Here is a 22,434-nt window from a genome sequence, read left to right as displayed (position 1 = left end):
CTAATGGTGACGACCACCTGGGTAAGGCATTGAGCCTCTCAGTGAGCCTACGGTCTGGCCCCCTGAGGGATGCATGCAGCCCCACGGAGCCTCAGTCTTCCCACCTGTAAAGGGGGCGTTACCCCAGGATGGCTGTGGGAGACGGTGAGTTAAGGAAGGTGAAGGGCTTGCCACATGTAGGGCCTCCTATGCCCAGGCCCCAGCTTCTGCCTCAGCAGGACAGGGACCATGGTGACGCTAAGGCCCTTTTAGCTCTGACCTCCCATTGTGCCTCCAGAAGCTTCTTTTCCCAGCATTTACCTCAGAGAACTCCATGCAGGCCTTGTTGAAGGAGATGCCCTTGATGCTGGGCAGTGGGAGGGTTTGTTCTCCGAGCAGCTCTGTGAACGGGACGGGCAAGGCTCTCAGTCCTGTGTGCAGGCTGGGCAGTGTGGGCCGGCCCGCGGACCCCTGGCTGCTCCAATGCCCAGGGCAGGGGAGGGACTGATGTGCCCCCTTCCCTTCCTTGGGGAGCAGCATCTCCAACCCCCTTCAGGCAGCCCCCCCAGAAGGCCAGGCCTCTCTAATGCCCACCCATTTATTAACATCCTATTTTACAGGAACTTCTCTCAGACATATTCAGTAACTATAGATGCCTTCTTACAAAGTTATTCTTCTTAGCACAATTTTAAGGAATGTTCATTATGTTGGAGTCTTCTGATGATTGTATCAATGAATTTTATTGTTCCTGTTTAATTGTGAGAAATGGTTGAAAAATGCTATACATGCCTGAAAAATGCTAAAATCTTGGCAGAAATAGGAAATATCTCAGAAAAGGGTTAGAAAAAAAAGTCAGGATAAATTGAAAAATTAACTTTAAAACACTAGAAATTTGATTATATTAATAAGAAAATATCCATTGACGCCCTGGCTGGTGTCGTTAGAGTGTTGGACCCAATCAGGGCATGTGTGGTGCACATCAATGTTTCTCTCTGTCTCTCTCCCTCTCTCACTTTCCTTCCCTCCCTTCCACTTTCTCTTTAAAAATCAATGGAAAGAATATTCTCAGGTAAGGATTAACACATACACAATAAATGAAAAAGAAAATATCCATTGAATGTATCAAAGAGGGGAAAATATTCATGAATATACTACATTATTAAATATATAAAAAATAGTTCTTCAAGAAAGTTTTTGGTGAATTGGTAAATGTAGTGAACTTGAATATGGTCAGTTTTCAGATTGAATTTCAATGAATTCATCATTTGGCTGGTCGATTTTTGACACACTGAGCTTTGGCAAACTTGACATATGCCCCTTTCCCCCTGTCCTCTGCACTAACCAACCCTCACCCCACCTCATCCACCCGTCAGCACTCTGGGCTCAGGGGAGGATCTAATTCCTCTTGCTGGCCTAATGTGGTATTTGGTCCAGTTAGGTGGGGGTTGGGATAGAGGAAGAGGGATAGTACCTCTGGTCTTCCATCTATCCTCTGATCTTTTCCAAAAATATAGTTTCCACATAATATTATATTAGTTCCAGGTGTACACATAATGATTTGACACTAAGAAGTGGTCACCGTAATAAGTCTAGTACCCATCTGTTACTATACAAAGTTATTACAGTATTATTGACTGTATTCCCTGTGCCGTACTTCACACTTCTATGGATTATGTATTTTATAACTGGAAGTTTGCATCTCTTAATCCCCTTCACCATTTTCTCCCATTACAGTCTGCCCCCTTATCTGGCATCCATCAGCTTATTCTCTGTATCTATGAGTTTGTCTCTTTATTGTTTATTTGCTTTTTGTAATATTTCACATGTAAGTAAAAACATACAGTATTTGTCTTTCTCTATCTGACTATTTCACTAAGTATAATACCCTGAATCCCCATTCATGTTGTCTCAAATGGCAAGATTTCATTCTTTTTTTTTTTGATGGCTGAATAATGTGTGTGTGTGTGTGTGTGTGTGTGTGTATGTATGTGTGTGTGTGTATGTGTGCGTGTGCATGTGTGTGTATGTGTGTGTGTACTGCATCTTCGTTATCCATTTACCTGTTGAGGCACACCACCCTTCCCATTGGCCAGGATCTAAGATACACTTGTTGAATGAGCTTCCTGTGATAGGTACTAGCAAAACGGGGATGGGGGTGAGGCTTTCTCCTTCATCTTTTGCCTCATCCCAGGTCAGGTTGCATCCTTGCCTACCTGCACTCTCTCTGACTGCCTTGTCACCATCCTTCCCCACCTCCTTCTTGAGCACAAATTGCTCACTTCATGCCCAGAACCTCCCCTGGGCCTTAGAATAGATGCCAAAGTCTTCAGCCTGGCTAGCCTTTGAGCCTCTGCCTGCTCTTCTGGCCTCACTCTGCAGGCCCAACATGAGTCCTTGAGTTGGAACACAGAGAAGAGCCCCTGTTAGGGAAGCAAGAAGCTAGGGTTCTGGGTTCAGCTCTGTCAGAGACTTGCTGTGTGACCTTGGTTAAGTTACTCAATGCCTCTGGCCTATCTGAACGGCAAGGAGGCCGAGCCAGGTAATTTATCAGAGATGAGTAATCACGTCTGTGTTTGTGGACACATGCGCTGACCAAATAATCATGGGGGTGGGTGGACGATGGTTACACAGACTGCATCAGGGGAGGCGAGGAAACCCATGAGTTCTATGGGGAAGAGGCACCCGACTAGACTCTTAAGTTAGCGTCCCACTTAAGGGGGGCATGCTTGCCGAGGCCTCACCTGGGCTGCTTCCTTTGGGTGTGTAACCCACCTGGGTCGTGTAGGCATTGGCGTTGTGAACTGTGGGCTCCACCGCCTCTGATGGGCCTTCCTGTTTTCACTTTCCACGCTGACCCCTACCTCCCCCAGGAAGCCCTTCCCAGCTCCTCGCCCCACATCTGAGTTCCTGTCACCGTACTGCCTGGGCGAAGAACAGGACGGCACACGTGGCCCCTTCCCCACCCTCCTCACCCACCACACTCCAGGGTTCGGGGTTTCTGTGCTGCCTCCATTTGCCGTGTGCGTGGGCGATTCTTAACCAGCCCGAGGGAACAAGACAGAAGGCGGCTGTACGCGCAGAGCTTTGGGCACTGTGGATGCTTCTCCAAGCTAGATGGTGTGTGGGCATGAGGGCACACCAGTGGGACTCACCGTTGTGATGGGGCAAAAACACCCTCCTCAGAAGCTCCGAGACAAAGGCCTTCAGACGTTCTTTCTGCAACAGGTGAAAGAGGACTGGAGGGTCACTTCAGCTGGGTCGGCAGATTGTGACCCCTGGAAGGGGGGACCCCAGTGGATAGGTACCCACAGGAGATCAGGAGTAGTCCTGGGGACCCCGCTTTTTAAGGCCGTTGGAGCCAGATGGACAGATTAGTGAAAGGACCGGGGAAAGTTGAGGGCCGGGAAAAGCAGCCTTCACCCCCTGTCCCGATGACTGTCTCATCGCTCAGGGCAGCCCTGGGAGAGGGAAACGGTTGGGCCAGAGGAAGCCCCCAAGTAAGGCTGGAGCAAGACCGGATAGAACAGGCATGATAATGTGGAAGTGCTTTCTGTACAGGTTCAGTCCTTTTGTTGTTTTTTCATCTTGCAGCATGAGGCTCCCGGCCTGTGGGAGTGGAGGGTGATGGGATGTCCCCAGGGCGGGAGGAGGGGATGGCATGGGTCTCCCTCAGACGGAGGGGTGATGCGGAGCTCTCCCCGTGCAGGAGCAGGGACACCCCTGGGGGAAGAGACCACGTGCTCTGCCTGTGGACTCATTAACAGGAGTGGCCAGACCAGGCCCACGACAGAGAACCCCACACTGCCTATGTGGGTGCCGTGGTTTAGGACGCGGGGCTCGGGGGTGAGGAAACCCAGCGAGGGGCCCACAGCCCTGCGGGAGGCACAAACGGAGCGTTCTCCTGAAAGAGGCTGTTTCCTGCCTGCAGAGAAGGAGGTGCCCTTCCAAATCCTGGTGCCATCCGGGATGCACCGCTCACCTTCCCCATCCTGCCGCTCTACTAGCTCTTTCAGACCGTCCTGCACCTGCCACCACTGCCACCACGTGCTTCGTGCCTCAGCGGCCTCTGCATAGTCTGCAAGCCTGGGGGTGGGGTGGCCTCACTGCCTCCACCCTGGCCCTTCTGTCTGCTCCTCTATGGGCTTTCATGCCACTTGGTAAAAGCCAGTCCTGACTAGAAGGCCCTGATGGGTCTAGCCCTGCCCTCTCTGACCTCTACTCACCCTCTCTGCTCCAGCCACCTTGGCACCTGCCGTTTCCAGAACGATCAGGCACACCCCTGCCTTGGGGCCTCTGGTCCCCTCTGTCCCCATATTCCCACCGCTCCTTCCCTTATCTTAGGGGTGTCGAACTCAATCAGAGAAGGGGCCAAAATCTAAAATCCAGCCTAAATCGCGGGCCGAATGGTTTACTGAACAGTCATAAACTGACAATGTCATAAACTGATAGCGGAGTGCAGTGATGACAGCGCGGTGCGGGCCACATTGCAAGGCCTGGCGGGCTGGATTTGGCCCGCGGGCCTTGTGTTTGACACATGTGCCTTATCTCCTCCCGTCTTTGCTCAAACATTCACCTTCTCAATGAGGCCTTCCCTGACCTTTTTAACATTGCCTCTACCTACCTCTTCCCCTCCTCTGCTTTTCCCACAGCACTGCCACCTGCCTACATAATATATGATTTACCTTATATATTATATACTATGAATGTGAGTTCTGCTAGGGCAGGGACCTTTGTTTTGTTCACCAATGCATCCTAAGACAAGGTGGGCACGTGACAGGTACTCAGTGTTAAGTGAACGAAAGAATTAAATGGACCAGTTTAAGTGCTGGGTGCACCCCCACCCCGGTGGGCATGGGGGCTCCAGGACAAGATGAAATGAGGGACAGAAAGTGAGTGAGTCTTTGAATCCCCTACATCAACAACTCAGGGTCTGCTGGTGGGCCTCAGGACAGTAGGGAGGCCAAGGAAGACTCACCTGCTTTGCGAGGCCAGCAGGGTAAGTGCTCAGGGTGACCATGGTGCTGCCAGAGAAAAGAGATCACCCCTTTAGTCAGGGCAGCTGCTTGGGGGTACAGTGCTCAGTGAGGTTCGAGTCACAACCTCCTCCCTCCTTCCTTCCTTCCCGTCCTCCCTCTCTCCCTCCCTCTCCCCATGTCTTCCTCTCCCCCTCCTCCTATAAACCACTCTGTTCAGCTGACAGCAGGCATAAACACGTGTACCCCTTAACCACACCCTCCCTCCATCTCTCTCTGCATGAGTCATCTTATTTGTTCAACATCCAACGCCAAAATAATTTACCTGTAGGGAGTGAACTGGAGTTTTAATTTATGATTTCTTGAGGAAAACATAGCCTTGGAAAGGAGTTTCTAGGGCAAAGTGAAATTCAGTCAGAACCGGAGAAGAATTTACATCCTGGTTAGAGGTGATTCCCTTCGCGTCCACCTCCCACGAGTACCTGTCTGGGGCCAGCCCCCTCTCACCCAGTCCTACCAGCAGCTCAGCCGCTGGTTTGCATGAGTTCAAATTATGACTGTGTTGGTGTTGCCCAGGAGAGGGCGAGGTGGGTGCTGGGTGCTCCTGGAGGGCAGGGAAGGCTTTGGGGGTTGGGGGTGGATACAGGGAAGGGACTCAGCCCAGTGGGTGGAAAGCCCTTTGCAGGTGCCAGCTGGCTGGGGGTTGAGGTTGCCGGAAGCCAGAGGACCCTTTGGTGTTTAGGAGGTTTCTATGGATGACCGTATTCCCATGGCCACCGTATACACGGGAAGCAGGGCTTTCACCACAGCCAGGGGTGACTGTTTCTTTGCCCCAGAACCATGCCAATAGGATCCCGAGATCGTGCTGTGCCCACCGATGCCGCTGGGCTCGGCTAGGTGGGGCGACTCTCCCGCCCCTTAGATGAGGCACCGCCCCAATGTCAGGGTCTGTGGAATGGCAAATAGGGATTCCGGGGTGTGTGTGTGTGGGGGGGTGTCTCAGGATAGAGAAGTTGCAACTTGGGGGAGCTGTATTTCTCCAGGGCCTGGCCCTCTCTAGCTTGGGTCACCTCTCTCTCGGGGAGGAGAGAGTGCAGACACATTGAGCCCCTCCATCAACTGCATTTCTCTGATCTTCTGTTGTGGACAAGGGCTTTCGGTGCAGCCATGTCCAGGGCAGACAGTTAACATGCTGCCACGCCAGGGCACTGAGCAGAGAATCCCGGAGGCAAAATCCTATAGTTGCTGAGGGGGTTCTCAGGGAGCACTGGGCCTGACCTGAGGCAGGAGGTGTTAAAGTATTTTCATGTTTTAACAGCAGGCTGTTTGGGGGTGGGCTGGTTGACTATCAGTAGATGATGTGGCAGTGAGGTTTGCTGCTGTTTTTCTGTCACGCCGCTTCAGGCAGGGCCCGGGAGGGGCCCTCAAGTGGACCCAGGGCCCCTGGGGAACAAAGAAGTTGAGGCTTCACTCACCCAGGAAACGGAGACAGAGGGGGTGCTATTGGGCCTCAGCAGCACGAGGGAGCCCTGCTGGGTGACCGTGGCCCTGTGACCGTCAAGGCGGAGCGTGGGAGGCTCAGGGGTCCTGATGGCCAGTCCCATTCTCCCTGGGGACTGTTCAAAAGCCAGAATGAAGTCGAAGCTTAAAGGTGTGGGCAGGCCAAGGCGATGGCTTTCCTCAGCCCCCAGCTTGGAGGAACGGGGAGGGGGGGGAGACCACCTGAGGAGTCAGGGTGTCTTGAGGTTTTGTTCCAGTTCTGCGGTGTGACCTCGAGAAGGTTACTCTCTCACTGAACTCCTTGGAGGTCAGGTTACATCCTCCTTCTCCCGGGCATGCATAGCAGGTACGAACATAGATTTTGGAGTTGGAGTCCTAGCTCTACCACCCGCAACCTGTGTGGCCTGAGACAAGTTTCCTAATCTCTCTGTGCCTCAGTTTTCATACTTGTAAAATGAGGATAATCATCATGTCTATCCTATAAGGTCATTGTGGGGATAAAATGAATTCATTGATATCAAGTGCTCAGAACAGAACCCGGCACCCAGAAATGCTATTGTTATCGATTGTGGTGGTTGTGGTTGCTGCCATTCGGGTGCCCTATTCGAGGAGCCTTTGGAGAGAGGACACTGAGCGTGGATTTCGGAGTCTGGGACTGGGCTCAAATTCTGATTCTGCCACTTACTGAGCAACGTGAGCTTAGGCAAGCGAATTCAGCATGTTGAATCTGTTTGCTGATGTATGAAAATGTGTGAGAGTGCAGGTGTGCTGAGAATTATGTCCACGTAGAGGGAGGGGCCTGGCACACAGCCACTGCTCACTGTGCCTCGCTCAGCAGGCTGGTGTCTTGCTCGGTGGTGGATAATGACAGCCTCGTGCCATGGTCACTGGGTGGGCGCGGAGCTGAGGGCCTTACTTGAATCACCTCCTTTAATTCTCACAACACCCACGAAGCAAGTGCAATGATTCTGTGAGTCCACAGGAGGAAACTCTGGCCAAATGGGTCATGCCCAGAGGGCCAGATCCTGCTCTCCCTGCCCCGAATCTTTTCTGGGATCCTTACCAGGGAGCTGGGGGAGGTGAGGGCGGGGGGAGCTGGCAACACACTCACCTTGGGCCTGGGGTCCAATCCTCTCAGTGACAACAGCTGAATGAGGTAGGCAGCCTGGAAAAAGGGCAAAATGTGTGTTGGCCTTTTGAATCCTTAGATCTGTTCCGAGCAGGTGTGGGGGATGTCAATTGGGGTTCAATGAGATGTAATTGTCCCCAACAGAATGCACCACCTGCACACCAGTCAGTCTGCACGGGAGGAGCCATTCACTTGGATTCTCATTAGGACTTACCTGGAAAGAATAACCTTTTATTGTTTCAATGATCTCTCCCTCCCCCAACATTTTATTGTGAAAATTTTCACACAGGCATCAAAGGTGAAAGAACATTATAGGAAACATTTGTGTACGTATCACCTAGAGATTCTTCTATGAATATTTTCCTATATTTAAAACAAGTATATCCCATTTCTATCAATTTACCTATGCTGCATTGATTTTTGAAGATTGTCATAAATCATTATAAAAAAACACAACAAATTGTATAAAGTAAAAAGTAAAAGTCTAACACCTCTTCCCCCTTCTCCCTTCAGCGGTACCCACTGTGGACATTTTGGAGTGTATCCTGACAGACATTTTCCCTACACATGTAAGCATGAATAGATGGGAAAATTTTAACCATGTGGCCCTACACCTTGTTTATTCCTCTCACCATCAGTACACATAGAACAACTCCATTCTTTTTATCAGTCACATAGTGTTCTGCTTTTTATGAACATAACCTGACTTATTTTTTAAATTCCTTATTTGATGGTCACCTAGGTTAAAGAACCCCTTGCACATACATTCTTGCCCTCCGGTGTAAGAATTTCTCTGGACGTAGAATTACAGGGTTCACGTCTAACTGTTTCTGAGCTGCCCCACCTGTGTGGGCTGGAGGGAAGAGCATGAGGAGGCAGGAGACGGGGCTCCAGTGCAAATTGACCCTAGACAAGTCACTTTTCCTAGCTGGACCTTGGTTTCCTCTTGCAAAAATGGAGCAATAACATCAGAACTCTTCCAGATAGGAATCTTAGGATTTTATATTTCAGTGTTTACTGAGTACCCACTGTGTGCCCTTCACATAGTATCCTGTTCACAGTCCTGCCCTCAAAATGGGGGACACAGTAAACATACCATTCAGGACAGCGCCTTAGAGAGATCTTCACCGACTTCCCTGTCCAGGGTAGGGAGCCCTCTCCTCTTGCCACCAGTCACTTACTGATCCATCACTCTATATTATTTCATGTATCGGACTGTTTTCTTGTTTGGGTTCTACTCCCCAATCTGACTGGGTTCTGCCAGGGCAGGGACCGGTGTGCACAGACCCTGGCTCACAGAAGGCCGTTAGTAAATATTTGGGCATAAATGGATGGATGCGTTTTGTGAAGCGAGCCAACGAGAGGAAGGGACGTCTCTGCCGGAGGAGTTATCCGGGTGAGGTCCAGAGAGGAGAAGTGGCTTCCCTAGGCCACCCAGAAGGGGATTTCTGCCGGCTCACCCTTGGCTTCTCATGTGAAAACAGAGCAGTAACATTTGTTATGTCCCACCCTCCCTTCCTCCCCTCCCCCTCCACTCACCGTGGGGTCCCGGGGGTCCATGCAGACTTCCTTGCTGGCGTAGAGGCAGGACAGGATGTCATTGTAGGTGTCCACCCGAAAGGCCAGGTCTGCCATGCTGCCCTGGGCTAATTTTGGGAGGGGCTGGGGGCCCAGGAGGTCCAACCTTGGGGCTCTCTGGCCTGGGCCGCAGGGGGTCACGAGCTTCAGAGAAATGAAGGGGGAAGAAGAGATTCCGTGGGAACAGCCTCCTTGGCCAACAACCGGTTACAGCTCACACACACTCACTGTGCGCAGGCTCAGTGCTGACCGTTTCCGTGCACAATCTCATTGGAGCCTCACGACAGCTCCGTGAGATGGGGACTATCATTGGTACCATTTCTCGGGCGAGGACACTGGAGCCCAGAGAGGGGAGGTGACTACTTAAGATCCTACACATGGTAGGGGGTGGAGCTGGGTTTTGAACCCATGACCTGTTGTTTCCTTGCTTCTCCCTCACTTGACGCTACTCCCTTCTGTGCACCCTGTTATCGGCAGTCCTTCCTATCTACTCAATCCTTCCTGACCTCCTCTCGTTCCATGGGGACAGATGGGCAGCCAGCCTTGTCGTTTCTCTGGGATTCATTTTCGCATTTGAGGGGACCCTCCCAACGGGGCATTGCGCATGGCCCTGCAGCCCCTGCCTGTAGTTGGGGCTTGGTCCTTGCTCCTGGGACACGCAGCCCTGTGGCCTCTCCTGCATTGAGGAAGGACTCCCTGGGCTCAGCACGAGCTCCGAGGGCAGGGACCTGGGTCTTCCTTTGCCTCTTCCTCCTCCCCCTCCTCCCCTTTGTGCTTCCGGCCAAAGAAGCCCCATCACATTCTCTTTGTCCATCCTCTCCCAGATGCCCCTGGAGGTGTGCCCTGGCCAGGGGGCTGGCTCACCAGGACTTTCATCAGGATGGCATCCTCGGTGAACTCCGTGGTGGTGACATAGTACCGGAAGTCTTCTGGGCCTGAGAGGGCCCGGGCTACAGGGAGGAAAGGAATCTGGCACTCAGCCTCCCCCAGGGCACGGGGAGGCAGCAAAACGGAGAATCTGTCCTCCCTCTCCACTCAGCTTTAAGTCCTTTATGGGCTGGGCTGGGCTTCTTATAACAACGGCCATTTATTGAGCAATACCTTTGTGCCAGGTTATATGCATTATCACAGAGCCTACTCTCTGGGCCTCTGATGATCTTACTTTACAGGGTCAGAGGCACATTGCCCCTTTCCTCCCCCACTGGAAAGCAGGCCCGCGGTGGGCAGGGTTGGTGTGCTTTGTTTCCCATCACAGCAGAGCCCAGGACAGTTCCGGGCACACAGCACAGGGACGGCAGATGAGCCTGGACCAACATACACAGGTGGATGTGCAGCAGGTCTTCCAGCAGCGAGTTGAGCAGGGTCGTGGCCACGGGACACACCTGGAGGGAAGGCATGAGGGGGTCTTGGTTGGGGTTGGGTGAGGTTAAGTGCTCTCCTTTGGGGTTGTGCTCCTTTTCCAAGGGGTGGGGGGTGGGGGGGGGAGGGGAGGACGAGCAACTCACTATCTTCTGCAGGAGGAAGGGCAATGCCTGGTCCAGGACACGTGTCACCATCCCCAGAGCTTCATTCACCAGGAGGAAGTTCATCCTAGGGCAGGGGAGAGCAGATGGGGTTTGAGACCCCAGTGAATGGGAGACTGAGGCCATAACAGGGAGTCCAGGGCAGGGCTGAGGAAGGTCCCTGTGAGCCTATGTAACATGGAAATTCAGAGTGGCTGCTTCCTTACTCACCTGATGTTTCCCTCCTATCTCCTCCCTTTCCTTTTCTGCCTTTTCATCCTTCCTGCCTTCTTGCATTCTACCTCCCTCACTTTCTCCTGCTCCTCTTTATTTCTTCCTGACTCATCCTCCCTGCCTCTATCTCCTTATCTCTCTGATAAATGTTTCTGTGACTTTCAAAGAGGGAGAGATCACGATTGGCAGTAGAAGTCACGGCGGGTTTCATGAAGGAAATGGCATTTGTGCCGGGTAATTTGAGAATCACGGGTAGTGGCCACCTTCTGCGGAAGGTTTAATGCTAAGTGGGTCCCATGGCCCACTCATCTGTTCCCCACAACCACCCGAGCTGGCTGGGTTCTGTGAGAAATCCTGTTTTACTAGAAGTCAGATAGCTTGGCAAGGGGCCCCTGTGTTAGAAAGCAGCCTAGCTGAGATTTGATGCACACGCTTAGCCATGACATTCAACGTTGAGGCTGGAGATACTGATGGTGGTGTGGCCTGTGGCCTTGGCGATGATCCTGACTCTGATGTCTTCAGTCAATCTAGACAACTATGCTGGGACAGGCAGCCTCAGCCCTGAGCCTCAGTGAGGGGCGGAGCTGCAGGGGCAGTGCATGGAGGCCTGGCACCCACCTCCACCCAGTGGAGGCGCAGAGTGGGCAGGTACTCACTGCTCCAGAACAGTGATGCTCAGGAATCCTGGTGGGGTGTGGCACTCCTCAAAGGCCACCGTGGTCTTGTTCCCTGTCTGCTCCAGCCGTATCCCCATGCGGATGTTCTTGATGACTCTGAGCCGCAGGATCCTGCAGGGACAATGTGTCTAGACAGGCTTCACGCCACAGCCCAAGGTTGAGACCAGAAGGCACAGGCTAGTGGCCTGCAATGGCCCAGAGGGCTCAAATAAACACCAGGGGAGTTGATTAAGAATATGGAATTCAATCCCAGCTACAATGGCTCAGTGGTTGAGTGTGGACCTATGAACCAGGAGGTCATGGTTAGAATCCAGGTCAGGGCATATGCCTGGGTGGCAGGCTTGATCCCCGATTCTCTTTATAGATTAAAAAAAAAAATCTCTCTCTCCCTCTCTCTTTCTCTCTGAAATAAATAAAAAAAATGAATAGATAATAAAAGAATATAGAGTTCACATATGCGGAACTTAATGAACAAACTGAACTACTGAGCAAAATAGAGACAGACTCATGGATAGCAGGCAGACAGCTTGGGTGTTGGTGCTGGAGAGGGTGGAGTGATTGAGCAAAAAGAAAAGAAAAAAAAAAAAAGAAAAAGAAAAAGAAAAAAAAAAGAAAAAGAAAAAGAAAAAAAAAAAAAAGAGAGAGGAACTCCTGGACATGTACAACTGTATGGTGATTGCTGAGGGGGTGGAGGTAGAAGAGGACATGAAGGATAAATGGTGATGGAGAAAAAAAAGAATATGGAGTTCACACTTTGGAAAACCTGAAAGACCAGACAATATGAAGCCAGAGTCCTCCCTGGGTGGCAATCTCTTGGGAGGTGCTGAGGGTGACCTTGAGATGGGCTATATGCTCTCTAGTTTGCTACAGTTCCACCAGGTCAGGGATCAAGTTGTATTTTTACTGCACATCATTACAAGGGTGATATTATATTTATTGTATAGCAGAGAGATATTTCTTTATGCCCATTCCTCTATCAAAGAAATATTTCTTTGTGCTCCTCTATCAAAAAGGGAAGCTATACCAAGAAAGCCACATTTTACAACAAAAAAAAATATTTCTAAAAGACATTGAAGAATATTCCTTGTCAGGCCAGTATGGCTCAGTGGTTGAGCTTCGACCTATGAACCAGGAGGTCAAGGTTTGATTCCTGATTAGGGCACATGCCTGGGTTTCGGGCCTGATCCCCAGTAGGAGGGGGCGGAGTGGGCAGGAGGAAGTGATCAATGATTCTCTCTAATCATTGATGTTTTTTATTTTGAAAAAAAAAAAATTTATTGATTTTCCACAGAGAGAAAGGTAGAGGGATAGAGAGTTAGAAATATTGATGAGAGAGAAAAATCTATCAGCTGCCTCCTGCACATCCCCTACTGGGAATGTGCCCACAACCAAGGTACATGCCCCTGACCGGAATCGAACCCGGGACCCTTCAGTCCACAGGCCAACGCTCTATCCATTGAGCCAAACCGGTTTTGGCCGATCATTGATGTTTTTATCTCTCTTCTTTTCCCTTCCTCTCTGAAATCAATAAAAGCATATTAAAAAATATTTCTGTTTCATGTGCAAATACCGCCACAGCACTTCCTCTGTTGGCTGTTGTTTTTATAACCCCAGGCCAGCATCTTCCCCCACGGTTTAGCGAGCAATCTGAACGCAGATGGGCAGTGTGTACTTTCTCAACAGCCAAGTTCAGCAGGGGACTTGATCATCCCCATTTTATAGGTGAGGAAACTAAGGCCCAAGGAATGGTTGCCCTTGCTCAAGTTGCCTAGATGGTAAGTGGGATTGGAGTCTAGGAGTGCTGAACTCCAAGGTGACCTTGAATTAGATCCTCCTCAGACCATCCTGTTAATGCATCAGCCTTTTAGGCAGATGGGGTGACATGGAAGTCAGAGGGTTTTATCTCAGCTTCTGTGGCTGATTCCCTGTGGTATCTGGGGCACGTCCCTCTCCCACTCAGTGCCTTAGTTTCCCCATGAGTAAAGGTGGCTTTGAAACAAGCGGAAAGGATTCTTACAATGCTATGGTGACACAGGCAGCAAGCTTTTGTCAGCAGTGCAGGCTGCCCGCTGCTTGCGGAGGAAGCTAGGAGGGAGCGCCCGGGCACTCACCTCTGGAGCGAGAGGTACAGTTTGCACCGCAGTGTGACCTGCAGCAGGCTGTCGCTCAGGACTTGCAGGGTGACCTCGGGTCCTTTGGCATCTTCTATGATCAACCTGCGAGAGGGATGGAGGTGGCACAGCCTGGTAAGGCTTCTGTGGAGTGTGTGTGTAGTGTCTAGAGTAGGAGTGGACCCCAGGAAGGGAGGGGCAGCTTTGGGACAACCCCTCCCTGACCCCAGCTCAGCTGCAGAACACTGGGCTCCAGTTCCAGCCTCCAAGCCTCGAAGACCTTACAGGTCCCTTTTCTCTCCAGACCTTAGGGCCTCACCTTTTTCATTTTTTATTAAAAAAAAAAAAAAAAATATATATATATATATATATATATATATATATATATATATATATATATATATATATAATTGATTTTTTACAGAGAGAAAGAGAGAGGGAAGGAGAGTTAGAAACATCCATCAGCTGCCTCCTGCACACCCCCTACTGAGGATGTGCCTGCAACTAAGGTATATGCCCTTGACCGGAATCGAACCTGGGGCTTTTCAGTCCACAGGCCGACACTCTATCCACTGTGCCAAACCGGTTTCGACAAGGGCCTCACCTTCTGTAAAAAGGGAGAATACAGTGGAAGAGCTGTCTATACACATTTCACCTGTCTGAACTCAGTGTAGGCGTTCTGCAGAAGGGAAGTGGGCAGGTGAGAGTCTGTAAAAGCAAGATGGCTGGTGTACCCACTGCCATCTGGCAGGAACCATCTGCCCTGCTGAACAGCTGGGAGGGAGGAGATGAGCCTCTGCTCCCCTTGGTGAGAGGAGCCCGACGTTTATGTACTTTTTGGATGTTAGATGCAAGCTGGTGACTCATTGGTTGCCCACCGGAATGGGCAGCAGCAAGTTCCAGTGCCCGAGGGGGACCTGGCTCATCGGGCTCATCAAAGGCTGTGTGTCTGCCTATAATGTAGAATCTTCCAGAGTTTTGTTTTTTTAATATATATATATATATATATATATATATATATATATATATATATATATAAATACACACACACACACACAATTTCAGAGAGGAAAGGAGAGAGAGATAGAGACATCAATGATGACAGAGGGGCATCAGCTTGGAAGGGCCATAGGAAAACCCTACCTGGTCCAAATCATTCTTTGTTTTTTATTGAATTAATATTATTGGGTGACATTGGGTAATCCTATGCAATAAAAACCTAATGTGCTAAGATGAAGGCAGAGATCAGAGTGGTGCTTCTGCAAGCCAAGGATCTGCAGAGATTGCCCGCAGCCTCGGGGGCGGGGGAGAGCCACAGGGAAGACTCTTCCTCGCAGTCCTCGGAGGAAGCCGCCGGCCTGCACCCTGACCGCAGGCTTGTAGCTCCAGAACGCGGACACCGTGCGTTTCTGTTCAAGCCTCAGGCTGCGGCCCTTCGTTTCAGCAAACGAAGATAGCCAGAAAACCTAGAACTGGATGAAAACCCTCTTGGTTTTTAAATGCTGGCCATTTGTTAAGGTATTTTTTTAAGAACGCTAGGCAAGACTGTAATTCCCAGGTGTAGACTGAAGATGGAGGGTACCAGACAGAGATCCCTGATTTGGACCTTGCTTTTTTCTGTGGGAGATTTCAAGTGTCCCGGGGAGGTTTAAGAACACGAACAATGCACCTGCTGAGTGCTTCCCAGGCCGCAGAGAGCCTCCACGGACACCCAGTCCTCCCCCCACGGCCTGGGGCTGCATGTAACTGGTGAGAGCACGGCGCCTGAGGGGAAAGACAGGCCTAGCAGCCCCGTTCACTCACCCGCCTGCCCGGAGCAGCTGTCCCAGCAGAGGGAGGCCCTTCCCGGCGAGCAGGTCCCCAACCAGCGACAGGTCCAGCCCGCTGCTCTTCCTGGAGAGGCTTTTTGATACGAAGGGCAGGTGGCCCAGGATGGCGATTCCTTCACCTGTGGCCCCCGTCACAGGTATCCTGGCCACGCGGTCCAGAATGCGGTGTTCCGAGAGCAGGTCTGAGATATCTGAGGGCACAGGACACAGGCCCCTCCTCGGCATGGGCTCCCCCTGCCTCCAGTCCTTCCACAAACGCTCACCAGCCAGCACCTGCTCTGGTCAGGGAGGCCGGTGACCGTTTAGCAACAAGTACTTCCGTGCTTACTCTCTCTCTCTCTCTCTCTCTCTCCCCCTCTCTCTTTCTCTCTTTCTCTCTCTCTCTCTCTTTAAATATATATATATATATATATATATATATATATATATATATATATATATATATAAAATATATTTTACTGATTTTTTACAGAGAGGAAGGGAGAGAGAGAGTTAGAAACATGGATGAGAGAGAGTCATCAATCAGCCGCCTCCTGCACACCCCCTACTGGGGATATGCCCGAAACCAAGGTACATGCCCTTGACCGGAATCGAACCCAGGACCCTTCAGTCCCCAAGCCGACGCTCTATCCATTGAGCCAAACCGGTCCTGGCTTTAAATATATTTTATTGATTTTACACAGAGAGGAATTAAGAGAGATAGAGAGTTAGAAATGTCGATGAGAGAGAGTCATCGCCCAGCTGCCTTTTGCACACACACCCACTGGGGATGTGCCCGCAACCAAGGTACGTGCCCTTGACCGGAATTGAACCCGGGACCTTTCAGTCCACAGGCCGATGCTCTAGCCACTGAGCCAAACCGGTTTCAGCTGTGCTTACCCCCTCTTGGCTCTGGGACCAGGGGCTCTGTGGCTCCTGCCCTCGTGGGTGATGCGTGCTGGTGGGAGACAGACCACACTGAGCACTGAAGGGAGCAGGCACGGCAATTCTGAGAGCGCTAAGCAGTGCCACAAAGAAAACAAAACGCAGGCCAGTTGGAGCATGACTGGAAGAAGGGTGGTCACAGAGAATCTCTCGGAAGAGGAGGCATTTGAACTGAGACCTGAATGAGGGGAAGAAATCCACTCCTGCAAGATCTGAGGGGAAGAGCAATGTAGACAGAGGAGAGAGCATGTGCGAAGGCCCTGAGGTGGTGAGTTAAGGAAACAGATCCGTGAGGCAGGACTGTGAGGCCTGGGGGACAACAAGGAGCTCACGGCCAGAAGCCAGGGAGGGAGACAGACAAACAGGACAGGTGCCACCCTTGGGACAAGGCTTCCCCAAAGGGCTGTGAGAGCCCGGAGGGGGGAGACCTTCCTCTGGGGGAAGTTGGGAGGGATTCCCATCAGAGCTTTGCCTTAAAGGATGAGTTGGAATTCCACGTGTTGGGAAGAAGGAAAAGAGCACAGCAGGCAAACGGAGCAGCACTAGCAAAGGAAGAACCCGGGGGGTGTAAGGGGTGGTCAGGGCGGTGGTGGTGGGAGAGGCTGGACATACATAGAGGGCCGTGGGTGCCAGTGTGAGGAGCCTGGAGGTTTTCCCAGGGCACTAGGACGGGCCAGCTCTCAGCGAAGGAAGGCTCATTCTGCTGCTGGGGACGGGGAGGCCAGAAGAGAAGCCTCGACTAGGGAGGTGGTGCCGTCTCTCACCCTCTCCTTCCCTGGGGCCTGCCTCACTCGGCCCACCCCTTCCATGTTACCTGTTTCGACCTGGTCCTTGCTGATCCGTAGAAAGAGCAGGTGCTGGGCCTCCCCTTGGGCCTGGGGCAGCAGCCCCCAGCATAGCAGTGACCCCAAGAACAGCAGCATCCTCGGGGCCGGGACCTATGGACACAGAGCTGGGAAGCCCCAGGCCGCCTCCATGTTCTCACCAGGGACCCATCGCTCAGCGCCTCCCTGCTCTGCCTCTTCTAGAACGATCCCTCCGCCTTCCCTCCCCTTGCTTCTCCTCTAGCTCCAGGCCCACTGGTCCATGAGCAGAGCCTTCCCTTCCCGCCATCTCACACTAGTGCTTTCAGTTCTCTTCGCCTGGTGTGTCCGTCCTCCTTGGGTGGGCAGCCTTCCAATCAGGGCTCTGCCACTTCCCGGCTGTGTGACCCTGAGCAGGTCACTTGATCTCTCGGTACCTCTGGCCTCTCACCCGTAAAATTGGGCTTCAACATTAATGGTGAGGAATACATTCAACAATATGCACCAAGCACTCAGCAAGCAATGGACCTATAACCCCGGTTAGTGTGGCTGGGCCACACTGTGAGGTGTTTAAAGATGTAGGACGTTTCAGGATCTTGAGGAGGACAGGGAAGGGTCCTGGGGGAGGCACCATAGCGGCTGAGCTGGGCCCCTGGGACTTGAAGCCATGGCTCTTTACCAACGAGTGAGGAAATATCTCAATATTGCACCTAGTATGTTTGTGCGGGGTCCTGGCGGCTGAACCCCAGCCCTGCAGAGGGTGGCCAGAGGGGCACAGTCAGGACCCTGGAGCCTGCAGGTGGGGGTGGGAGGTCGCTGGGTGGGCATAAGTGCGTCACCAAGAGACTCAGCTTCTGAAATGCAAGGCAGGGACCAGCTGGGACGCAGACACACAGGCTGGCGTAAGCAGGGCTCACCGAGGAGACAGCTCTGCACGCCCGCAAAGAAGCCACACAGAGGGCAATGCTTCCCCTGAGCAAGGACAGGACAGGATTACCCCCACCCCTCCAAAGCAGCTGAGCCCGCCCTCGAGGGCCTGAGAACATTCTGGCATTGCCTCGAGTCAGCAACGTTCAGATTTTTGGTGCTTGGTGGCACGCGAGCTGCCCAAAACCATGATATAATTGGGTATAAAAAAAGAAAGTTTTTGTTTGCATCTGCAAATTTTGGACTGAAAAACTTGTACTTTTGGCATTAGCTATTTATATTTTGCTTCTAGCATTATTTAAAATTCACCCACTATTTGTCAGTCCTATGACAGACACTTCCCTCAGTCAGTTCACCTAAGTCAGTCCCTCCTCCCTCTCTGCCTTTAGTGCTTCACACCATCTTCCCACCTCTCCCTCTCTTGTCCTAGATCACTGCACCAGCCCCGCCTTCTGCTTGAGCTCTCACTCTGTGGCAGACGCCACGCCAAGAGCTTTACAAGTTCCATCCCATCATCGAGTCCTCACCGCAGTGGTCTGGGGTCACTGATAGCAGGTCCGTTTTGCAGAGGACAATATTGAAGCTCAGAGAGGAACAATGTGTTGCCTGCCCCAAACCACACAGGGAGTAGGTGGCAGAGCCTGGATTTGAACCCAGGTTGGCCTGGCACTAGGACCCTATGCGCCACTTCACCACATTAGTGTAGGTACTCTAGAAACACCTCAACGTGCCCCTGTGAGCCTCTTTGTCCTTACCTCTCCACGAATAGGGATGCCTGGAATCTCTGCCTGGTCTCTGGCTCCCGCTTTCAAGAAAGACACGTTTATAACCTGAGCTCACCACCATATGTGGCACATGGCAGGAAGTCCAGCCCTTTGGCTGCGGCTGGTGCTCAGACGAGCTCTTCGGGGGAGGGAGGGTCCTCTTGGCAGAGGGTGGCAAGGAGCTCTGGCCAAGACTGATAGGGCCTGTCCCCGAGGCTCCAAGGACAGACTCCAGGCCGGGGCCAGCATACCCCAGGGAGGAAGAGGGAGGACCATTCGGTTTGGGGGTTGGGCCCTTCCCCTGAGGTACGACATCAGAGCCGCAGGGCCTGGCTGGGCCTTCACTCTTGAAGGGGACCCAGGGAGGCTCCTAATACAGAATGTGCCAGCCACGGAGCCCAAGGGAGTAAGGGCGTATACTGGGGGGAGAGGGGAGGAGCCCGGTGACCGCTTTGAGACCGTTCCCCATGCCTTTTCCCTTTGTGGCTTCTATGCCATGCCTCTGTGGTCAGACAGGCCTGCGTTCAAATCCCCACCATCATGCGGACACTGTGTAACTGTGGGCAAGTTACATTCCCTCATGGGACTCCCTTTTCATGTCTGCAAAAGGAGAAGAATAAACCCACATATGTCTTTTGGATACTGTGAAGATCACTGAGGTAATGCATATAGATGTTAACACAGGGCCTGGCACCTAGAGAGGGTTCAAAAGAAGTTACTTGTTTTCATTTCCATTTTATGGATGAAGAAAACAGACTAAGAGAGGTTAAGTGGTTTTCTCAAGGTCACTCAGCAGGCCTGAGACAGAATTGGATTTGAAGTCAGGGCTCAGAGAGGGGGCTGGCTACCCGGTGAAAGGGAAATCCAGGGTTACTATGCAACATGGCTTCCAGGCCCCCCAAGTTCTCACTCCCAACCAAACTGCTATGCAAAGGTCCTCTGATGTGAGTATCCTGGTGCCCCCATGGCGAGTGTGCACAGCTGGCTCTGCCACCGTGGACACCTTCATCAACCGCTGTCCAGGTGGTTATTTTGATAGCAGGCATATTCATCTCCAGGTGGCTTTTAGATTTTCCACAGGATTCTCTCCAGAACTATTTCCTTCCCCGTTCACAGCTCAGAGATGTGGTCAGCGTAGGTGTTACACTCCGTTTTTCAGCTGGACACACCAGGCAGAGGGGCTGATGATGGGAGCGTGGGCCTGGAAGGCAGAAGCTGCCCAGGAAATGCTAGGTCAATGTCTAGTGCTCCAATTCTCTCTTTGGCTAATATCGAAAGCAAGCGGTTGATGTTAGCGTGATTTGGGAGCATATTTTATTTGGGATGTACTTATTCTAGAATCTCAGTCATTTTTGGTTGGAAGATGCTCCCTTTCTTTCTTTCTTTCTCCCTTCCTTCCTTTCTTCCTTCCTTCCTTCCTTCCTTCCTTCCTTCCTTCCTTCCTTCCTTCCTTCCTTCCTTCCTTCCTTCCTTTCTTTCTTTCTTTTTTTAAAAAAAATATATATTTTATTGATTTTTTTACAGAGGAAAAAGGGAGAAGAATAGAGAGCTAGAAACATTGATCAGCTGCCTCCTGCACCCTCCCACCACTCGGGATATGCCTGCAACCAAGGTACATGCTCTTGACCGGAATCGAACCTGGGACCTTTCAGTCCTCAGGCTGACGCTCTATCCACTGAGCCAAACCAGTTTTGGCTCCCCTTATTTCTATTGATTGGGTCTTAACATAGCTGCCAAATACTTGGGGCAGAGAATGGCTCTGGGGTTAATTTTCTCATCTGAGTCACTGGGATTTGATGCAGGATGTTGGTGGAAGCTTAGAGGTCTCCCTCCACCACCCCTTTCCAAAATCTGGCCTTTCTAACCCGGACAGGAGGGAAGAATTGGTTGGAGCCTCATGGAATCCACCTGTTTTACCTCACAGACTGATCTCTGTGGAAAGGAGACTTCCTGGGGGAATGGGCACGTGGGTGAGGCTTGGCTTCCATTTCACTGGCTGGGTGTTACTTGATCCCTCATCAGTAAGACAAAGACAATAATGACTCCTGTGAGGCCGGAGGGGTTGTTGAGATATCACTGGGTATTTTTTTTTTTTTTTTTTTTTTTTTATCTTTGGTGGCTAATAAGACTCAGAGAGAAGTAGAGGACTTTTCCCTCCCCAGACCAGGAAGGTCGCAGGGTCTTAGAGTTCTGACCTGGGGGTTCCTGCCTCAGGGGTGCATGGATGGTGGTTGTGGCTCAGGCCTCAGATGGAAGGAGGCCGGCACAGAAGACCTCTCCTTTCTGGGAGGTGAAGACCGAGGGGAGTGATAAGTTACAGAGAGTAGGAGGCATTGTGGGCTGATGTTTAGGGGCTGCTTGGTAGTCACGTAGTCAGAGCTTCCATTTCCTCGTTTGCCAAGCGGGGGTGCTGCAGGCTGTGGGAAAGGCTGGGGGATGAAGGTCCGTCAGACCCTTGGCAGGGCAGGTGCTTGTCTTGGTGTGGGTTCCACAGCAGGATCTGCGTGCAGGGAGCTGGTTTGGGAGGCGATCTCAGGAGACTCTGGTAGCGGGAGGGGGAAAGTAAGGGAAAGAGACAGCTCATCAAGCAAGTGACTCCAGGGCACCTGGGGCTCTGGCCCGCTTGGGGTATCGTGGGAGCAGGGAGCTGGTGTGGGGTTGTTCCCTGCCCCGTGGGGTGAGGAAGTGGGGTTATTTACCCACTAACCTCCAGGAAGCCCCAGAGGTTGTGGGTGGTTGGAACCGGAGCCACAGCCATGGCTGTTTAGGGAGGTGCTTCTGCTTGACTGGGGGTGGGGGGATGGGGGTGGGAGCGCCCGCTGCTGCTGACAGGATCGCATCGACAGGGGTTCCTCCATCGGCACCAGATGGGACCCAAGACCACAGGCTCTGCCCCATCTCCCAGGCTCCTCAGAAGCCCCCCCATCAGATCCTTGTATGACTCCAGGGAACCAGCAGAGACCTACTCCAGACAAGATGGAGACCGACTTCCTCTTTTTTAAGTTAATCCTCCCTTGAGGGTATTTTTTCCATTGATTTTTAAGGAGAGTGGAAGTAAGAGAGGAAAGAGGAAGGGAAGAGAGAGAGAGAGAGAGAGAGAGAGAGAGAGAGAGAGAGAGAGAGAGAGAGAGAGAGAGAGGAAAAAGTGGGGGAGAGGTGAGAGAGACACGCCAATTGGCTGCATTTGGTGTGTGGGCCAATACTCTAACCACTGAGTTACACTGGTCAGCCAGAGATCAATTTTCTGGATCTCCCTTGCTAAGTTGGAGTTCACACCTAGATTTAATATGATTGGGAAAAGAATGATGTTGGGGCCACAGACCAATAAGTGTGGCTGGGAGTCCGTGGTGCATTGGGAGTTGCAGCCCTGGGCCCAGAGCTCAGCCACGGCAGAGGAAGTGCCCACTGGCCCTGGTATAAGCGCCTGTGCAGGGTCTTATCCTGGCCCCTCTGTGTCCCTCTGGGCCTAGCCAGTGTCTTTTTTTTTTTTTTAAAATATATTTT

The 22,434-nt window shown here is 51.7% G+C and overlaps 1 protein-coding gene across 1 annotated transcript; it reads right to left on the bottom strand.

Moving 5' to 3' along the window:
- Positions 1 to 237: 237 nt before the first annotated feature.
- Positions 238 to 17,359, bottom strand: LOC311624823 (uncharacterized protein; the record flags this gene model as incomplete). The annotated part of the gene is made up of 12 exons (XM_084888426.1): positions 238 to 380; positions 3,132 to 3,195; positions 6,428 to 6,568; positions 7,564 to 7,617; positions 9,121 to 9,303; positions 10,024 to 10,109; positions 10,478 to 10,541; positions 10,665 to 10,749; positions 11,552 to 11,683; positions 13,684 to 13,788; positions 15,487 to 15,703; positions 17,251 to 17,359. 12 exons carry the CDS (start codon positions 17,357 to 17,359, stop codon positions 238 to 240), a joined length of 1,383 nt encoding a protein of 460 aa, XP_084744552.1.
- Positions 17,360 to 22,434: the final 5,075 nt, after the last annotated feature.

This window comes from Pipistrellus hanaki, assembly GCF_964339955.1.
Source record: "Pipistrellus hanaki genome assembly, chromosome: 6".
NCBI lineage: Eukaryota > Metazoa > Chordata > Mammalia > Chiroptera > Vespertilionidae > Pipistrellus > Pipistrellus hanaki.
The sequence above is the reverse complement of the archived record's forward strand: the minus strand, read 5'-3'. Positions and strand labels throughout refer to the sequence as shown.